This window comes from Trichechus manatus, unplaced genomic scaffold, assembly GCF_000243295.1.
Source record: "Trichechus manatus latirostris isolate Lorelei unplaced genomic scaffold, TriManLat1.0 scaffold00191, whole genome shotgun sequence".
Classification (NCBI taxonomy): Eukaryota; Metazoa; Chordata; class Mammalia; order Sirenia; family Trichechidae; genus Trichechus; species Trichechus manatus.
Genome location: NW_004444127.1, coordinates 2622223 through 2643845, shown reverse-complemented (window position 1 = coordinate 2643845; position 21623 = coordinate 2622223). Strand labels below are relative to the sequence as shown.

At 40.7% G+C, this 21623-nt stretch overlaps 1 protein-coding gene across 4 annotated transcripts in view; it reads left to right on the top strand.

Moving 5' to 3' along the window:
* AMBRA1 (autophagy and beclin 1 regulator 1) overlaps positions 1-21623 on the top strand; it is a 179163-nt gene that overhangs the window by 67038 nt on the left and 90502 nt on the right. For 3 of the 4 annotated variants that reach the window (XM_023741818.1, XM_023741816.1, XM_023741817.1), the window contains 2 exons: positions 12018-12104; positions 16178-16357. In XM_023741818.1, the coding sequence (XP_023597586.1) occupies positions 12018-12104; positions 16178-16357 (267 nt within the window). The remainder of the gene's footprint in view (positions 1-12017; positions 12105-16177; positions 16358-21623) is intronic. The other variant, XM_012558870.2, reaches the window with a different exon arrangement.

Genomic DNA, 21623 nt, shown 5'->3' with positions numbered 1-21623 from the left:
GAAGAACTGATGCATTTGAATTACCGTGTTGGTGAAGAATATTAAATATACCATGGACTGCCAGAAGAATGAACAAATCTGTCTTGGAAGAAGTACAGCCAGAATGCTCCTTAGAAGCAAGGATGGCGAGACTTTGTCTCACATACTTTGGATATGTTATCAGGAGGGACCAGTGCCTCAAGAAAGACATTATGCTTGATAGAGTAGAGGGTCAGCAAAAAAGAAGACCTTCAACGAGATGAATTGACACAGTGGCTGCAACAGTGGGCTCAAACGTAGCAATGACTGTGAGGATGGCACAGGACCTGGGCAGTGTTTCGTTCTGTTGAACATAGGGTGTCTATGAGTCAGAACTGACTCGACAGCACCTAACAACAACAACAACAACAACAAGATGGACAAAATATTGAACGACTCAGGAAACATCAAAAGAAGATGGAAGGAGTACACAGAGTCACTATACTGAAAAGAATTGACCTATGTTCAGCCATTTCAGGAGGTAGCATATAATAAAGAGCCGATAGTATTGAAGAAGTCCAAGCTGCACTGAAGGCATTGGCAAAAAACAAGACTCCAGGAATTGATGGAATACCAGTCGAGGTATTTCAGCAGATACAGTGCTGAAAGTGCTCACTCGTCTATGCTAAGGAATGTGGAAGACAGCTTCCTGGCCAACCAACTGGAAGAGATTCGTATATGTGCCGTTCCAAAGAAGGGTGATCCAACAGAATGTAGAAATTATTGAACAATATCATTAATATAACACACAAGTAAAATTTTGTTGAAGATAATTAAAAAATGGTTGCAGCAGTACATTGACAGGGAACTGCCAGAAATTCCAGCCAGATTCAGAAGAGGACTGGAACCAGGGATATCATTGCTGATGTCAGGTGGATCTTGGCTGAAAGCAGAGAATACCAGAAAGATGTTTAGCTGTGCTTTATTGACTGTGCAAAGTCAATATGTGCGAAGTCAGCATATGCAAAAACCACTATGCAAAGACATTGTGGGTCATAACAAATTATGGATAACATTGCAAAGAATGGGAATTCCAGAAAACTTAATTGTGCTCTTGTGGAACCTGTACGTAGACAAGAGGCAGTCGTTAGAACAGAACAAGGGGATACTGCATGGTTTAAAATCAGGAAAGATGAGCGTCAGAGTTGTATCCTTTCTCCATATTTATTCAGTCTGCACACTGACCAAATAATCTGAGAAGCTGGACTATATGAAGAAGGACATGGCATCGGGATTGGAGAAGACTCCTTAACGACCTGCGATATGCTGATGATACAGCCTTGCTTGCTGAAAGTGAAGAGAACTTGAAGCACTTACTGATGAAGATCAAAGACTACAGCCTTCCATATGGATTACACCTCAACATAAAGAAAACAAAAATCCTCACAACTGGATCAATAAGCAACATTATGATAAACAGAAAATATTGAAGTTATCGAGGATTTCATTTACTTGGATCCACAATCAACACCTGTGGAAGCAGCAGTCAAGAAATAAACGACACATTGCATTGGACAAATCTGTTGCAATAGATCTCTTTCAGCTGCTAAAAAGCAAAGCAGTCGCTTTGAGGACTAAGGTGTGCCATAGTATTTTCAGTTACCTCATATGCATGCGAAAGCTAGACAATGAATAAGGAACACTGAAGAATTGATACTTTTGAATTATGGTATGGTGAAGAATATTAAATATACTGTGAACTGCCAGAAGAATGAACAAACCTACCTTGGAAGAAATACAGCCAGAATGCTTCTTAGAAGTGAGCATGGCGAGACTTTGTCTCACATACTTTGGACATGTTATCAGGAGGGACCAGTCCCTGGAGAAGGACATCATGCTTGGTAAAGTAGAGGATCAGCAAAAAGGAAGAAGACTCTGAACAAGAAGGACTGACACGGTGGCTGCAACAATGGGCTCAAGCGTAACAGTGATTGTGAGTATGGTGCAGGACCGGACCTGTTTCATTCTGTTATACATGGGGTCACTGTGAGTCGGAACTGACCCGATGGCACCTGATAACAACAACAGGAGGAGGAAATGCATAATATTTAGCAAGCTGAGAATTAAGTGGCTTCCAGGTTTGGCAGAGTTAATCTTCATCAGGGTAGTAGTGATTGACAAGCTGGAGGACGGTAACGTGCAATTCTTTGTGGGGAGGTTAGTGGAAATTGCAGCTTCTCTACTGGTTGTACTTTATGTGTCATTTCTGTTAGTTTCATATTGTGTAGACAGAGGGAAATGGTGGCGAAATTGTTCCAGTGGAGCAGAATGCTGAATCCAAAAGGAATGAGGGTGGTTGCTGAAGTCAGGATCAGGTTGGAAGGGCAAGTAGTATACCCCCAGAGGCAAACCAGTGAAAATCAAATGTCACTAAGAGAAGCAGTTGAAATGAACCCAGGATGTAAGAAAAGTGATTGTGCTCTGAGTTTTGTGTTAGCCCAAGGGCTGACAGTGGATTGTTTGTGGGCCCAGCTGGAGTCTCTGCCCTCTTGTCTATTTCTGTAGACTCCAGAAACCTCATTACTTGGACACATATGAGCCAGGAAGATGCCTCTTTGCCTCTGTTTAATAAATGCCCCAGCCCACCGTGCGTTCCTTTTACCTCATTCCATTGTAAGGCTTCACTTGCTAGCTCTCTGTGTCCTGATGTTGGCCCTGAGGTTTTTCTTCACATTATAGAGTACATTGTTTGCAATATTACAGAGTCAAGGGCCTGTCACTTCTTTTTATTTATTTATTTATTGTGCTTTAAGTGAAAATTTACAGCTCAAGTTAGTTTCTCATGCAAAGATTTATACACACATTATTATGTGACCCTAGTTGCTATCCCTATAAAGTGACATAAAGTGACAGCACACTCCTCCTTTCCACCCTGTTATTTCCCGTGTCCATTCAACCAGCTCTTATTCGTTTCTGCCTTCTAATCTCGCCTCTGGACAGGAGCTGCCTGTTTGGTCTTGTGTATCTGATTGAACTAAGAAGCACACTCTTCACAGGTATCATTTTATGTCTTATAGTCCAGTCTAATCTTTGTCTGAAGAGTTGGCTTCGGGAATGGTTTTAGTTCTGGGTTAACAGAGAGCCCAGGGGCCGTATCTTCTGAGGTTCCTCCAGTCTCAGTCAGATCATTAAGTCTGGTCTTTTTTACTAGAATTTGAGTTCTGCACTCCACTTTTCTCCTGCTCCATCAGGGACTCTGTTGTGTTCCCTCAGAGTGGTCATTGGTAGCAGCCGGGCACCATCTACTTCTTCTGGTCTCTGGCTGATGGAGTCGCTGGTTTATGTGGCCTTTTTTGTCTCTTGGGCTAATATTTTCCTTGTTTCTTTGGTGTTATTTATTCTCCTTTGCTCCAGGTAGGTTGGGACCAATTGATACATCTTAGATGGCCACTCGCTTGCTTTTAAGACCCCAGGTGCCACTCACCAAAGTGGGATGCAGAACATTTTCTTAATAAACTGTTATGAAGGGCCTTCGTTGAGTGTTTTTAAAATTTTAGGGCAGGAATGTAAATGTGAAAAATCATGTAGGAAGAAATTTACCAGTCTGCTAGTATTGAGACAGTAAATGATTCTATTAGTATGCTCTTTGTAGAATTAGTGGGCCTGGAGTTAGACTTTTAAGGATTAGACTGTTATTCTGAATAAAACTAGCTGAAAATTCAGGGTTATTAAATTCTGTAAATCTCTTCCTTTTTTAAAATTTTATCATTTTGTTGTTGAGAATGTACACAGCAAAACATATACCAATTCAACAGTTTCTACATGTACAATTCAGTGACATTGATCATATTCTTTGAGTTATGCAAGCATTCTCACCCTCCTTTTCCCGAATTGTTCCTCCCTCATTAATATAACCTGACTGCCCCCCTAGGTGCCTGTCTAATCTTTGAATTGCTGTTGTCAATTTGATCTCATATAGCTAGATCTTAAAAGAGCATACTGCTCCAGACAGGCATTTTTTACTAGTTAAGCTAAACTGTTGTTTGGTTTTAAGAAGACTGCAGGGGATATTTTTGGTTTAAGGTTTAAATGTAAATCTCTTCTTGATTTTGGGGGAAACCAGTAAAGATATAGGATGCACCGTCTCTTAATTCAACCTGTGTGTCCTAACTGCTTGTGGGGGCATGTGTGCATGTGAGTATCAGAACTGGCTATGGAGCTTTTTTCCATAGATTTGCCCCAGTACTACCAATTCAGAATCTTAGGTTATAGCCTCAGCTTTATAAACACTTCAGAGGTGCTCTTGTCCTCTGGTTAAATTCTAGTTTAAACTCCTGATTCAAAAAAACAAAAGTCTGTGATCTGTGAGCAGACCACCTATGTCTTCCAGAGAAAATAGGTTTGGATTCAGAGTAAATACGTCCGAGTAGCTCAGTTTGGGCCTTTGAGCTTAGATGCTGACAAAGATGAGTTTTTATTAGAAATTGAAGTCTCATAACATTGGTGTTATATGTTGAGGGTTTACAAAAGCTAAGGATAGTGGCAACCAACCATTTTACAATTGTATTAAAAATAACCACCTACCAGACAATTAGCAGAGGGTCAGATGTTTCCAGAGGGGTCTGGCAGACTTCTCAGGAAGACCATTTTTTGTGTCTAGATACACGATTGGCACACCATGTGTAAATTCTGTTTCTAGTCTCTTTCCTTTCAGTGCCTGTGATTATGTTTATGTGCTCTGATGTTTTACCATCTTTCACTCGCTGCACAGAGGTGTTGACGAATACTCTGTTTTGTAAAGAAGCTTTTCTGGTGAAGGGCACTGTTTTGAGCCTCATGTATTGTTTACGCTTGATGATAGGAAGATAAGGCTGATCCACATGACAGGCACCATGAGCTCTTTCTATAGTTTGTCTGTTTTTTTTCCTGAGGTTAGCCTTTTAGAAGTTCCACCTTGCCTTGGTTGTCCCACAGCAGGGGCAGGAATTGCCTGCCAGGCTCTGCTAGCAACTACACCATGTGCTGTAAGTGCACCCCTAGAACTAGGAGCCCTGCAGCGATCAGATGACTGCCTATCGTTGGATAACTTAAATGATAATTGCCAGTGTGTGAAACTGGGAGGCTTGGATGCCTCTGCTTTAAAGCAGAGATGTCAATTTGGAAATCATAATAGAGGTGTCGTTTCAGAACACACAATTATTTTTTACAAAGAATAAGGGCTTGTCATCTCCAGGCCCAGGCATGCGCAAGGCAGAGATCCGGGGCTTGCAGAGCAAGATTCAGAAATGAAGAGAGCAGCAGTGCATCCAAGTTTCTTTGACCTCCTGCCCCTTGATCCCTTTGAAAATATTGCCCTCTTTCCTCTGTGAGGTCTCTTTTGGCAGTAGACAGTCCAGGAGTATCAGTGGTAGCTTCCCAGGCAAGTAGCCAGCCTCTGACTTTATGATTTAATAAGCCTCCCAGGGACCAGGCTGCACTGCATTTATCAGGACAACAATGTCAGCACTTTAACCTGAGCAGCTTAAGTGACCAGAGGGATGAAGGGTGATGTAAGCAGTTTCTGAAAACCCTGTTCCTTCAGGAATTTTAGTGTGGGTTTTTGAACATCTAGCAACCTTGTCTGAAAGTCATAGGGTCAATGAGGGACAATCAGATATGCTCTTCTTTTTCTTCCAAGTCTATTTAGGCCTGCTGTTTGATTCATTTATTTATTGATCTCCTATTACATGTTAGTTAGAATGTTAGTTTCAACGGGGATAGAAGGATGACTCGGACTCAGTATCTGCTTTCATGTAGCTTGTAGTCCAGTAGCAGAGACAAGGCATACTTACAGGTAACTGCAGTACAAGATGACTTGGGAGAAGGCCTTTAAGAGGTAAAAATACTGTGGGATATTGGGGATAAGAGGGTGAACTGGCTGGAGGAGTTAGATATTTGAGCTTTGAAGAGTTTTTATAGCAGAGATGAGGAGGAGGAGCATTCCAGAAAGAACTGGCCAAGCTAAATGCATAGATGGGGTAGTAAAGAGTGCATTTCGTTTAATTAAAGTAGTGGACCAAGTGTAGTCTGGGATCCCTGAAGTCAAAACTATTTTTATGATACTGCTGAGACATTCTTTGCTTTTTTCACTCTCATTCTTTCGTGAGTGTACAGTGGAGTTTTCCAGGGGCTATATAATGTGTAATGAGGTTTTGGCGCTGATGGCTAATGGAGTGTGTGCTTGTGTATTAAAATTTTCTTAGCTTTAATTTCAAGTATGGTAAGTATTGATAGATAAAATCCATATAAATAAAAGCCCTTTGGGGTCCTCAATAATTTTGAAGAGTGTTAAAGGGGCCCTGAAACCAAAAAGTTTAAAAACTACTGGACTAGAGCATATAGTATATCAAAAAGGAATCAGAGATTTGGCTGCAAAGCTAAGTTGGCTTTGATGCCAAGCTGATGAATTTGGATTTTATTTCCTGGGCAGAAGGGAGATATTAGTTTGGGTTTGGCTCAGATGAATTGAAATAGCAGATGTCACCCAGACAACAAAACCAGGCTAGGAAATTACTCTTTGGGCACAGGCACCATTGGCACCTTAGCTTCTAGAAGCAGGCTTGTCATACCAGTATAGATCACAGAGTTCTGGCAGTTGATTGTTTCCAATGGTTGGAGAAAATCTGAACATGTTTGTTTGCATTAGGATATTGATTTTCTCTGTTATCTGACAACTTGTTAAAAGAATATCTTTAGGGTATAATTGGTTAGTAAGGAGGAGTTGTCATTTATTCTGTCTAGACTAATTCTCAAACTGTTTATCAACCCTGATCTCCATTGAATTTGAAGTGAAATCTTTTCGATGACCCATCTCATCTGCCCCAACAACGTTTTTCTTTTCCAGAGCTTTCTCCCACTATTGTTTATTGTCTTCATAGTCATCAAAAGCACAATCTTGAGAAGCAATGAACAGCTGATCTAGGGAACCCACTTGCACATATTCAGAATATTAATCAGAAAAGAAACAAATAATTGTTTTCACTTACAGTGTTTGGAATTTTACAACTTGAATTTTGTTTCTTTTGTCTTATGATTTCAGTAGGGTTTAATATTCATTTTTTATAGCTTTCTTACTTTGATTTCAAGTTTTTCTGTCCTATTCCTTAATGGGAAACCCCGGTGGCATAATAGTTAAGAGCTATGGCTACTAACCAAAAGGTCAGCAGTTCGAATCCACCAGGCGCTCCTTGGAAACTCTGTGGGGCAGTGCTACTCTGCCCTATAGGGTCGCTATGAGTCAGAATCAACTCAGCAGATTTTGGGTATTCCTTAATGATTCCACCTTATCTTTCAAGGAACTTAGGAGATGTAAGCTAATGTTTTAGAGTAGGAGTCAGTAGAGTTTTTCTGTAAAGAGCCAAGTAGTAGACATTTTAGGGCTTTTCTCAGTCAAGACTGACTCAGCTCTACCTTAACCAGTTGCCCTGGAGTCGATTCTGACTCATAGGGTCAGAATAGCGACCCTATAGAACAGAGTACAACTTCCCCATAGGGTTTCCAAGGAGCAACTGGTGGATTTGAACTGCCGACCTTTTGCTTAGGAGCCAAGCTCTTATCCACCGTGCCACCAGGGTTCCCAACTCTACCTTACTAGCTCTGAAAACAGCCATAGACAATGTGTAAATGAATGGGTGTTGCTGTGTTTGATAGAACTTTATTTATAAAAACAGGCAGCTGGTCCAGTTGTCAATCCCTGCTTTACAGCATTAGGGTAATTTACTATTTGAAGAAATATTTTTTAAAAGTGAATAATTCTTTTGAAAAATGAATAGTTATCTCTTTAGTTTTCAGTGTTTGACTTTAAAGTTTTTGGGATGTTTTTACCTTTTTATTTTGAAACAATTTCAGATTTACAGATAAGTTGTAGAAATAGTACAAAAAATTCCCTACTTTATCCACATTTCCCAAATGTTAACATTTTACCACATTTGCTTTATCATCCTCTCTCTCTTTACCTGTATTTGAGTATGGTTATTATATTTTTATATATTTATGGTTAGTATTTTATATTTTACATATTTATGGTTTAATATATTTTTAAAACATTGAATTTTCTTAAAGCACTATTCGGTTTGTAAGAGCAGTGGTGTTCAGACTTTTAAAACGATACCTCTGTTAAAAGATTTTTGTGCAGTCTTCATATGTATCTATGGGTGTGTATTATGTACATTATGATTATGCATTTTAAAACAAAAGTTCTGATATTTTCTTCTTGCTCTCCGATGGATCAAAATAACACAACCCCTGGTGTACCTTGCTTAGACACCACAGGTATAGAGAATGAACCAGGCAAGGTATAGAGAAAAGAAAGTTTTTTTTTTGTTTGTTTTCTGTAAGAGTGTCAGTGACCCTTTAAAACATTTCTAAATTGAGTTCTTAGGTCAGAATGAAATGTAGCTTCAAGCTTGAACAAGCTTGTCTGAGCCCTTCCTAAGCCCTACCTGAGTTTGCATTATTGCACTGCATGATAGATAATTGAATGAAGTAAAGTTTATGGTGGCCAGAGCAGGTTTACAGCTGCTACCCGATACCATTTTCTTGTGCCATTTCCCATCAATGGCTCTTAGTGGCTCTTTGCAAGAAGCTAACTCTGAGGGAAAAAGGTCATTCTTTGAGGTTCCTAGGAGTGGTAGTGATGTTTACTCATGTAGTAACTCTAGTTTGTTCTTTATTCAACATCAGTTAGAAAAGTCTTTTTTTACTCCTTCAGATATTACTTGTGTTGTAACTATACAGAATTTATGTGATGCCTGGTGAGGGAAGGTATTCATAGTAATTGGCTCTTTGGATTTTGTGTATTAGCAGTTAAAATGTCAAATATATAGGGCATGCCAGTCCCACTCTATTGCCTGAGAAGCAAATGGAACTAACAGATTCTATAGTAAAAAGGCACAAGGGATGCATGTTCCAAAAGAACCTTGTCGGGGACTCTCCAGAGATAAAGCTTAACGTTTTGGTTCTACTCTGATTTAAGGAAGGCTTCCTAATTAAGATAGAAAGTTAAGGTGGGAAGTAGACTTTGCAGAATTACAGAATGGAATCATTAAAATTGAATTATCTAATCCAAACTCTTCTAGTTTAGGTACCTCCTTTGCAGCGTCACTAAGTCCTCAGCTCTCACCTCTCTGAATACTGTCACTGCCGTGGCACACTAGGGGCTAATATTTGCCTCCTAATTTACCAGGATCTTTTTCCAAGCAGAAGTGCTTAAGACGGATATATTTTGGTCACCCTGGAGGATGCGCTTTGCCAAAGGGCCTCTAACTTACTAAGCAGCCATTTGGAGGATAACACGACAGGCTCAGTGGTATTAAGGACTGCCTCCAGAGAGAGCACTTTGGGATGGAACAAGCTTCTGGGTGTTCCAGGACAGTCAGCTGCTTCCAGATCTTGCTTGCATTCTTCAAATTCCTGTAGAACTTGTTTATTAGTAATGAGTAAATACTATCTATATAAGATGGCATAAATGTCCTGAATATAGTTACTCTTTTCAAATTTTTGCTTTTCTTTTTTCTCCAATCAGTGTACCTCTCACCATCTCTACCTCTCACAAACATTTTGTGTTTCAAAGACTCAAAGAGATGCCATTATTTTACGTGTCCTTATGAAGGAAAAAACAGTCCTGCCAGTTAAACTGTGTCACACAATTGTAAGATACGTCGGAGTTTCAGACACATTAAAATTTTTTTTTTTTTTTAAAAAGCATGTTTTACTAACGAGGTACAGGAGTCCAGTGACAAGGGCCAGAAGGCAGAAGGGGACAAGGACACTGGTGATAGGGAACCCAAGGTTGAGTAAGGATATTGTTGATGTGTTGTGAGATTGTTAACCATTGTCATAGGGCAACATTTGTAGTAACTGTTAAATGAGAAACTATTTTGTTCTGTAAGCCTTCATCTTAAGTGAGAGTAACAGCACAATTCGAAGAGCGTGGTCAATGTCACTGAACTGTGCATGTAGAAATTTTTGAAATGGTGTATCTTTGGCTGTGTGTATTCACCAAAAAAAAAAAGGTTGAGAAGTTAGAGGGTTGATATGTTGTGGGGTTGTTAACCAGTGTCATAAAACGTGTACTGCTGTTTCATGAGAAACTACTTGTTCCGTAAGCCTTTACCTGAAGTACAATTAAAAAAAAAAAAAAAAAAAGATTAAAAAAAAAAAGTGTGCCTTAGAATTGATGAAATACAGCATTTCTGCTGCTATAAACATAGATATCATTGAAGATTCAGGCTTTTAAACAGGGAGAAGATGTATTTTTTGCTTTTTTTGCTTCCTCATTGGTAACAATGAATTCTCTCCCTTCAGTGGTAGGACTGTTCAAAGTGTCTTAAGTGTGGAGGTTATAGGCCTTGTCTAGATAAAAAGCGTCATTTAACAGCTGGTTGTCCTGGACAGGAAAGATCGTAGGCCACACTGACAGAGCCTTTGCTGTATCTCTTCCCCTAAGCTGTGAGGGAAACTGCCAGTTGCTGGGATAAAGTGACTGCACATGACTATACCTAAAGCCAGCTGGTTTTAATAACAGTGAATTGAATTAACTCAATTGGGAAAGATTGGTAGCTGCTGTCCTTATCCTGCATCTCTGCTTTAAAGAAGAGTCTGGCAGGGAGCTGGAGACCTGTTCTGGGAGAACCAGGCAAGATGCCGCTGGAGAGGAACACCATGCATTTCTTTCTCAGACCATTTCCTTTGAAACATGTTGTATGGCAGGAGTTTGGTTGGCTACCAAGGCATATTGGAGTTGGGAAGCAGTGTGGCAGACATGGCAAACTGGAGGCCCCTGGGCCACATTTATCAGATGTATTTTAACTGGCCCTTATTGTACAAAAAGAAGGCCTGGTGGAGCAGTGGTTAAGGCCTCGCTGCTGACCAAAAGGTCAGCGGTTCGAGCCCACCAGCCACTCCGCGGGAGAAAGATGTGGCAGTCTGCTTCCATAAACATTTACAGCCTTGGAAACCCTGTGAGGCAGTTCTACTCTGTCCTATAGGGTTGCTGTGAGTTGGAATCGACTTGATGGCAGTGGGGGTTTTGTTGTTATACAAAAAGAAAAAAAATGTTTTAGCTAAAATTTAACAATTAGGAGATTTCGTGCAAAAATCCAAACGTCTGGCTTCCCTTAAAACAGTGAGAGATAGCAATATTGAACCCACATTCTAGATTGGTAACAATTGGCTGGAGTTGAATGATGGGACGTGGGCTTTCCTCTTTACCAGTGTCCATCACTCGCAGGGGGTACGCACGCACTTGTTATCTGCCTGGGCCCTGGAGGGTGCTGCAGTATAGTGTAGGGGTTTGAAGCAGACCTTCACTGGAGTCCTGGTGTTACCACTTAATAGCCATGTGTCACCACATTGTACTTTACTTCTCCTAGGCCCAGTGTTCTCATATATGTACAGTAATATCTACCATTCCAGGTTGTCGTGAGGTTTAAATAAGGAAGTACATGTGAAGTGCTTAGTATATTGGCTGATAAAAAAAAAGGTGTGTGTCACATATGATGAGTTGAATTTATGATTGGTCCAGATTATATAATTAAAGATTTTTGTCAGTTGTTAAGAGTACTTTTTCTCACAAAAAGGGTGTGGGCAGAGAGAAATGAGTAGAAGATGAGGAGACACGTGGGTTATGATGACACGGTGGAACGGAGCAACAAGAAAAATGTTGACACTGTGATAGTCTCTGTGTATACCCCATTTTCCCCCTCCTGTGTTGATCCCAGCCTCCTGTTTGTCTACTGGAGGTACTGCAAATAGAAGAAAGAGCATGTCAGAAGCACTTATTCATTTCTCACTGAAGAACAGTATTCAACATCATACAGTGGCCATATCCAGTGTGGGAGCTCTCTCTTCATTCATTTATGACTCTCAATACTTAGCTTATAGGAAGGGTGTTATACCAGATAACAGGTGTTAGATGGCTACTAAGGGGGAAGTTATTTATCTTTCCCCGTTTTTCCTTATGAATGACCTCTGAGTTGGTAATTGACAGGGATTATTGCCATTTTTTTAATCTCTGCTAGGAGGCTGCTGGAGTCTTCCCTCATTTCATTATCCCGTTATGATGGAGCAGGATCCAGAGAGCACCCAATTTACCCAGACCCAGCGAGGTAAGGCCAAAGTGAGAAGTGGCACTAGGTGGGGGGGAGGGGCGGCCCTTGGGGTTGCCTAGCTGTTGGAAGCCCCCTTCTGTGCCTCTCTGGTCCTGGTGCTCTTTTACTCTTCAGTTATAGTTTTGAGACAGGTGGTTCAGGTGATTGGGAATTGTTGCAGGTAAGTGAACAGAACCTCTGGTGACAGACAGTTATGACTGAGCTCTTGTCCTTTGGGGCTCTTTTCTGCAAGTGGGGCACTAGAGGAGGGATCTCAGGAGGCCACAGGCAGGCACAGGGTATACCTTTTCTGCTGGTCAGAAAGGCTGTTGCCATTCACGTCAACAGCCGGAGGGGAAACAAAGGTTTTTATTTATAGAGAAATTACTTACAAATAAAAGCAAAACAGAACCGTGTGCTGTCATTTGAGAGGGAATTTAGAAAATCAAAAGGCAGCAGTCAAGCTCGTCCAGATGTTGAGTTTTTAGAGACTACCTGAAGGAAGAGATGAGTGAAGAAAGTAACTGAATGGAACAAGGTGGCATTTTATTGATGTGCTTGCTTTACACTGGTTAGGAGACATTTGAAAAGTTCTTGAAGAGATAAAAAAGAAATTCAGATGAGTTCAAGGCCCACACTATCCTGATACTGGTAACTGAGACCAAGAATAGGGTGTTGAGTTGGTGTATAATGCTTACCTGTAGAGAGCAGCCCCTTGGGGTTGCCAGAGCTGAATTTACTGATTCTGTTAGTGACCTAACTTCATTTAATCTAGAACACATTGTGACGCTTTGCCAAAGAAAAGGGGAATTTATAGTGGTGGGGTTGGCAAGTTAGCAGTATAGGTCAGATAAAGCTAAATGAGCTTTGCTTAAAAATTTCAAATCCACCAAGAATATTAAATGATTTTGTTGTTGCCACGTTTATGTCATGATACTGAGCACTCTTTCCGTGATACTAGTGAAAAGATTCCTCATTGTGCTCTTACTTCCTTTTTCATACTCCAAAAACGGCAAATCCAAGGATCAGGGAACATGGGAATTGATGACTTCTTTGAAACAGGCAGGCAATTTAGATGATAATTGAAGCAAGGGATTTATGTTAGCTTCTAATCTGGTCTGAATACAACCCCTAAATGAGGGAAGGAAATTTTTGGCATGAGTGAAATACTCTGAAACACTGAGATAAAGAAACTGTTCTGTAGCAAGAAGTTCTCTTAGGGCCACAATAGGGTTTTTGACCTGGCAATTTGAATGGTGATTCTTAAAGACGAAGATCCTTATTTGGTCTCTTCTCATGTAATAAGTCTTATTTATTCCTACTCTGATCTTTTCATCAGAAAGTGTCATACTTTGTGGGTTGATATTTTTACATTTTCCCTTTGAACACAAAATAGGTTTTTTAAAGGGGAAAGTGTTCCTTTTTGAAGAAAACTTGAGGATTTATTTAAACGTTTTAGATTTTCACCTGGGACACTTTAGGGTTGTCTGATGATTTTTCTAAGCTCTTCAGTAGGATGATGAGTGTTACCTCATTACTGGTGGTTTAATTTCTTTTTCCTCTTAAACTTTACTATATACCATATATATAGGTGAAAATCTTTGTGAGATTTCTCAGCATTCAGATCCTTAATTCCCCTCTGGATACCTAAAAGGATGAGGCTGGAATGTATTTGTATTTAATAATGTGTTAGGAGTTTTTTTTTTTAAACCATTGATGTATAGTTTCATAGCCTAGGGAATCCCTGTCTAATAGTGAAATTAAACTATTAGGGTTACTTAGGACTGAAATTGTGTCCCTACATAAAAAGACAGTCTTTGTTTATTATCGTCAGCAGCAGCATTATTATTACTAACTCTATTACCAATAATACTATATTTTTTCCATTAGTTAGGGTAGGCTGTCAACCAAGGAATGAATGAGTGTATTTATGGTCACTTTTCAAGAACAGTTCCAAAAAACTGATGTTCATTCTTGTCTTGAAACTTTTCTCTTGTTACATTCTTTTCCAGTCTGATTGACTTGACAATTTAACCAACAATTACTTGACTTCTGCTAGATTTTTATATACTTGGTAGATACAGGAATAACTCAGGAGTATTGACTTCTCTCTGTTGAAAATTTAGAATTCTGTGATTTATCCTTGCAAAATGCATGAGAACAGGGTCCCAGAAGGATAATGAAAGTTCCACTCATTGAGGCTTTTAAGAAGTAATTCTTATACCCTCATTATCTTGACCAAGTCATCTGTGTAACCCATTCCCACCTGCTATACAAAGATAATTTGAATTCAGTGGTACCAGATGCAGCATATTGTTCCATAACACAGACATTTTGAGTTCCAAAGATTGTCAGCCAGGCTGCTTGGGAATTCCATTTGATGGTTCGTCAGAGGGACAATACCTCTGATGACAGGCATTTCAGATTAGATCTCAGTTCCTTAGCAGCTGACTGCAGAATCTTCTTTGGCCTGGGTCAGTGGACTTACTGAGGATATGGCCAGGGATATGAAAAAGTCAGGCTGCAAGATGTTTGTAAATAGTTTTCGTATCATTTGGGTAGGACTATTTATATTTCCATCTCAATCAGATTGTCTTTTTAAAAAAAAAAAAATAACAAAAGATATATGCTTTTTTTTCTTTTTATACTGAAACATTATAGAAGTGCATGAAGTATAAAGGTCCCCAAAATACTCATTATGATTGCTGTTTCCTTTTAGTTTTATCTCTAATTATAGAAATACATATTTTTGTGTACATAGTAATATATATACACAATTCTTCTATTTTCCCCCCCATTTAAGATTTTATTTTGTAGCGCTTTTCTTTTTAGTATATAGAGATACTTTATTCTTTTTAATAGCTACATAGTGTTTCTTTGTATGGATATAATTTATTTAATCTGTTGATGGGCATTTGGGTTGTTTCCCAGTTTTTCTCTCTTGCTAACAATGTTGCAAATGAACTTCTTCCTACATCTGTCTTTGTATCCTTGTATGTTTCTGTAGCTAAAATTCCTGTTGAAATTACTGAGTCAAAGTGTGTGCCTCAGGCAGGTCTTAAATCTTGAAATTCCTTAGTACTCCATTTAATATTATCACATAAGATATTTTTCTATTACTGTTTCTCTCTCACCTTCTCAGTTTACAGCCTCAGATCATTATAGCAGTGTTGTGAGAGATGGACGATAGACTTGAGAAAGAAAGAAATGTGGGGAATTGTATAGAATACTAGAAGTTGTCATGGAGTATCAAGATACTAAAGTCATAGTTTGAAGATACAGGTCCAGACTAATTATTTACTGAGAATAGCCATAGGAAGGGAGAAGAAAAATGAATGACTCTTACCTTTTGTATTGCTCAGTCGCCATGGAGCCTCTAATACTATGATTGTAAGACATAGAAAAATCTCTTTTTCTCTGTTAGAACTTCATTTCTCCCAAGTATATTTTTACTCTCAATCTCTACCCTGTATGTTTTCTCCATGTTACAGATGTTTATGAATAATCGGTAAGGGAGGGTTAAGAGATTCAAAGAGGTCATTTTAAGGAGACAGGACAAATTTGGAGCTGTGTATATTTGTTGGAGATGAAAGAAGTCCCGGTGAAGATGATGCCTGTAGATGCCTTTGTTAATGGTTTACCATCTCTGGCCTGTTTTCTCATCTATAAGATGAAAGAATAGATGATATGTAGGTGATTGCTGAGGTCCCTTTCATTTCTTATGTTTTGAGGATGAATCCTGATTGAGGAAAAGCTATGAATCTGTATAAAGGGCATCCTGAGAAGCTAAAAGGGGTCCCTTAAGGAGCTAAAAAGAAAGGTCCAGTGTTATCTTCTTGGAAGGGGGCAGGTCTTGATCAGATAATGACTGGTTAAACAGCCAATTTGTCTTATCTCAGAACAGAAACACTGGCAATAGCCTGATAAGCGTGTTCTGCAGTACAAACCTCCTGGTGAGTTAAATGCCCTTTATTTTTCAAGTCTCTGGAGTTTGCCTCAGCAGGGAGATGTCATGGGAGAGTTGGATGTACTGTCTTTCCCGGTATTCCCCACTTAGTGCTAGTTTGTGTTTGTCCATCTCTCTCTCTCAGATTATCTCCTGCTGCATACTACGCCCAGAGGATGATCCAGTATCTCTCACGGAGAGACAGTATTCGCCAGCGCTCTATGCGCTACCAACAGAACCGTCTCCGTTCTTCCACCTCTTCCTCTTCCTCAGAGAACCAGGGTCCATCCGTAGAGGGAACCGACTTGGAGTTTGAGGACTTTGAGTAAGTACATACTCAGCTTGCTTTCTTCCCTCTCCACTCAAGCTGTGAGTTCTTCCAAGCTGGCTACTATGTGAGCCAGGATGATTGGCTTTCTTGCTTCAAAGTCCTAAATTATTATTTATGAGTAATAGGATGGGTAAGGGACAGAGGGTGAAAATGCCCAGGGCACTCCCACCTCTGGCAGTTGCATTGCTGATTCACCGGAGCCTGTGGGCAGAGACAGCCCACTGAGCCCCAGGCCAGAGTGGGAGAAGATGGCTGCTGCTCTTTGGGCAACATTTTTATTTCTCTTTTGCATATACGTTAACCATGGAAATACTTCTCATGGGCTGTACTTGCACCATCAGGTAGCCAGCAGGGTTGGTGTTTGTGCTCATATGCAGAGTAAGTATGGAGATTAAAAATGAAGAAAATACTTGGATATGCCTTGAAGGAGGATTCTCTGTCTTGGTACCCTTGATCAGACTGGTTTTTTGAGGTCGTACTCCCTTGCCTGAAGGAGCCCTGAAGGTGCAATGGTTAAGTGCTGGGCTGCTAAACTGAAGGTTAGCAGTTCGAACCCACCAGCTACTGGGTAGGAGAAAACACCTGGCAATCTGCTCCCATAAAGATTACAGCCTAGGAAACCCTCTGGGTGTTCTTCTCTGTCCTGTAGGATTGCTGTGAGTCGGAATCAACTTGTGGACAGCAACAGATCCCTTGCCTAACCTTTCTCAGTCTACTGCCCCTCTTCCATAGGGGGCCTTTGAAGGTTTCCTGTCACATTAATGTAGTGGGTTGAGTGGTCTTTGCTTCCACTGGCCTTTTTGAGTGGTTGTTGAGGGTGATAGAGGGCTCTGCTAAAGCAACAGTCAGCTCCAGGCTCCAGAATTCATTCTCCCCAACCTTACTGCTGGGTTTTGCATTCTTTATTCTCTTGCTCCTCACCTTTCCTGGCCTGTTTCACATTGCACATTTCGCTCTTATTTTGATTCCTATGTTTTGCTTTTCTCAAACATGCAAAACACGACAGAGAAAAGAGTAGTTAAGTGGGTTTTCCTCCCTCCTTTTTTGCTGCCAGTATTAGAATATTGCAGCCCGTCAGTCATTTCCCTTCACCCCCCCCCCCCATCTTGACATAGCTCAGTCAGATCTGGGGTCTTACGAGTTCTTGCCGCTTCTCGACCTTCTTCCTCTTTTTTGAAATGAGTGGAAAGCTCAGGACCATCTTGCAACAGAGCTTTATGATTGTTTGAGAAATTTCTTTGACAGAGAGGATTAAGGAGGTGGGAACAACCTTTGTACCAATTTGCCTTTCTAATGCTATGATAAACACACTAGCAATTGCATAGTTGGTAGCAAGGAAGACTAAATGGGAGGTTTATTTGTCTGAGTAAGATGTAGATGTGAAAGAAATGTGGGGGTGCCCTGAAGCAGCTTGGGGTGGCCAAGCGAGCAGGGGTGGTGGTCCTCTGTCACCAACTTCAGGAGCCGAGCCCAGCTACCCTCAGATCCTCAGCTTGCGTCATTCTCCCTTCTGTCTACTCTAGGGAAGGTGGATGCATATACTGGCAGTGAGGGGTAGGCATTATTTTTCTAGCACTGAGGTCTATTCAGGGAAGCTGTTTAAACATACATGCTGAGGCTGCTGAGACTTGGTGCTGCTGAAAAGCCTGGGTGACTTTATAATCCTGTAGAGCCCTGGGAGTCAGTGCTTTGGACTGCCTAGCCCTCTTTCCATGCACGCTTGGAAGGCTGTGTTACCTCTTTTCAGTGGTGAAATGTGGGGCTCATGCCTTTGAGCTTTATCTTGCCTCGTGACTTGTCCTTCACAGTGGAGTTCTGGGTTAGTTTAAAATGTTCTGTTCTCATCTTACCTTCCTTTTCTTCTGCTACCACCTCCTCCCTTTCCCCCTCCTTCCCCCTCAATTTTCCTGTGTCAGACTGCCTCCTCCTTGTGCTCCCCACAGCCCACCTGTGCTCTCGCCTCCCCCCTGGCTTCAGCACGACCTGAGTTTACATTTACTTCTTCACCTTTCATGCACTGACTACCCGTTTTTCTCCTAGGGGGCTTGTATTGCTCCCTGGTTAATAAGGACGAGCTGATTTCTTTAATACCCTTCCCAAAGCCCCTCCCCTGGGTGTTTGTCTTTCTTTTTGGGCTGATGCAGACTGTAATCTTGTTTTTAATAGCAGCTGTGGATTAGTCACCTAATATTAGCAGTCCAGGTCTTCTAGTGAAGGATGTTGCTGGCTGATTTATACTGTTTTACCGTCTGTTCGTTCTTTCTCTCTTCTTCCCTGCTCCCCTCCCCGTTGTAAACTGAGTGCTGCTTGTGTTGGCTCCTCTGCTCTTAATTTCTAGGTGCTCTGAGGAGGGTGGTAGTAAGAAATTAGACAAGAACCAGCCCATTTTAATTTTGTCAGTGGCAGAATACTCACCTTCCACGTGGGAGACCTGGGATCAATTCCCAGCCAATGCATCTCTTGTGCAGCTACAACTCTTATGTCATTGGACCCTTGAATATTGCTGTGATGCTGAACAGGTTTCAGTGGTGCTTCCAGACTAAGATGGACTAGGAAGAATCTACTTCCAAAAATTAGCCAGTGAAAACCCAGTGGCTCACAGTGGTCCAATTTGCAACTGATCACGGGGATGGCACAGAACCAGGTGGCATTTCATTCGGTTGTGTGTGGGTTTGCCATGAGTCAGTGGCTGACTTGATAGAAACTAACGACAACAACAGTACTTTTCCTTAGCTTGACAACTAGAAGGAAAGTTAGAGGCTTGTACAGTCATAAATCATAGCACTTTCAGGTACAGAGAACCAGGTAACTTTGATGTGGCCTGGAATCCTCCTAACTGGGTGCCAATAAGAGATACTGTTCTTCTGTGGGCTTTCTCACCTTCACAGCACATCGTATGCCTGCATTAGTTACCCTGCTTTGACCTCTTCACCCTCCTCCCATTTGCTAATTCATTGATCTTTCTGCCATTCTTTGGCTCCTCCTGTCCATGTATATAGAGTACCTAGAAAACCAAAGGAGCCATTACCCAGATCCTATCTTTTTTGGTTCCCTTCCATCATCTATTTAATGAAAGGTATCAGGTATACTAGTATTTTCGTATGTATGTTATTAATTTATATCTTATAAAATGTTATGTATATAATATGTGTAAAAATATTCATATACATTATATATACATATTTTTAATCTTGTTTAATCCTTCCAGTAACCCAGTGAGATGGTTATTTACTCCATTATGGTATTTTTCTAAAAGAGGTTACTGAGACTTGACCAAATCATAGACATGTCTAAGATTAGGGAATAGAAAGAAACATATTTAGTGTCTGACTTTTATTGTCCTGCAGATTTAAAACCCTTTAAAAATGATGTACAGCCATATTTGAGCCCTTCCATGAGCTTACTGTAGAATAAGACTATCGAAATTTGTCTCTAGGGAAGATGGTTTTGGAGATTGGTCAGCATCAGGTTAAATTTTCTGTTCTTTTGTGGTCTGGATTAATGACCATCTTCCCAGGCAGACATCTCCTCCTGCCATTCATCTTGTCTGCAGAGAGGATTGAGACTGCAGGGTCCCTGTGTTTATCAAAATGCAGAAACAGGACATCCAGAAACTTGCTGTCAGCAGGTCTCTCCTGAAGCCCTCAGCAGCTGTCTTTGCATAAAGATGTTCACAAGCAGGGTAAAGATGTGCCTGCCCCTGACATTGCTGTCTGCCTACTTTTGAGCCCAGACCACCTGCTAGAATGCAGATGACAAATAAACTCCCATTTTCATTTTCACTATCCCTCTGGAAAGAGAGAGGGAGACTTATGGAGCCCAGGTTAAGTGCTGTGTCCCAGAAATTGCTAAGGCCTGCTGCAAAAGATAGTGTGTGCCCCTTTATGACTATTGTTCCAACTGCCCTTCTTCCCCGTTTTATCAGTTGTTTTAAATATAATTACAATCCTAGAATCATCCCCAGCTCACGTTCCTGCCCTTCTTGCCTCACTAAAAGGGACTCTTTCTGTAGCTGTTTTGCCTTCTAGGGCGGAAGGATACCCTGAGCAAAGTCCTTGCTAATAGTAACAGTTGGAAATAAAGAAGCTTCAGGTTATCTTCACCATGTATACCAGCCATTAAGTTATTATATTCAAATTATTGAAAATTGTTCTAGCACAGAAGAAAACAAGTCCTTCATTAACAGTTGTGATGCTCAGCTGTACTTTGGATTTCTGCCTTGGGAAAACATCTCAGTGAGAATTCTAGTCTTGCTTTGAAAATGAAGTCTCTTCAGGTCTGTTACGTTTCTTTTCTTAACTCTTATAATTTGCCTGGCCTGGCTGTCTTTGAGTCCCCTTTACCCAGAGAGCCATATCGTGACCAAATATGCAGAAGTGTTTAGTTGTGAGTATTACAACAATCATTTCTGAGGACCAGAGGTGGGTTCTGTCTCCGTAATTTGGTGTGATCTAGCACTACCACATACACATGTGCAGAGGAGTCTCATGGAGAGAGTGCTTCTCCTTTTATGGTACTGATGCTAGATACTTTTGACAAGGAAATTCTTAAAAGATCTTGGTGGATGGTGTAGCTGAATAGAGTTCTGAAGGCTGTCACTAAATGTTCCAACCTCACCTCTGCCATCACTTCATCATAGGGGATATTGTTTGCTCTTTATTCACAATTTGATGTTCTTTATCTGCCCTTTTGAAAAAAGTTTTAAAAAAATTTTAGTTGAGTCATAGCTAAACTATGTTAGAAACCAGATACTACCCCTCTAATCATCATCTGTAGATGAAATCCTGATTAACTTTGTACGACTCATCTATTTGCTTCAGGTTCTCCTCGCTAGAAATTTCCACAGAGTGAAGCTACATGTCCTTGGTAGTACCATGTTTTATGCAAATAACGTGTGCCTTCTACATGTGTTTGCCAACTGCACCCTCCTCCCATGAGGTATTTTTGTATGTGCGCTGTGCTAATTTTTTTACAGCAACATGTAAAAAAAATTGGTATAGCAGCGCTTATGAAAATGTCTCACCAGGGGGAGGGCGTGGTTGGCAAACACGTGTAGAAGGTGTGCATTATTTGCGTAAAATACGGTATGTGCTTCTGTCCTCTCCTGTGCCTGGAATTTCCAGGACTTCTGTGGGAGCCCGTGACTAGTATTTAATAACAAATACAGCACTTGTAGCCAAGAAAGGGAAGAGTAGCTATTGCCATCTGAAATCTTGGGAGGGGATTTACAGGGTTTATTGAGGGAGCCTGACTAATCTGT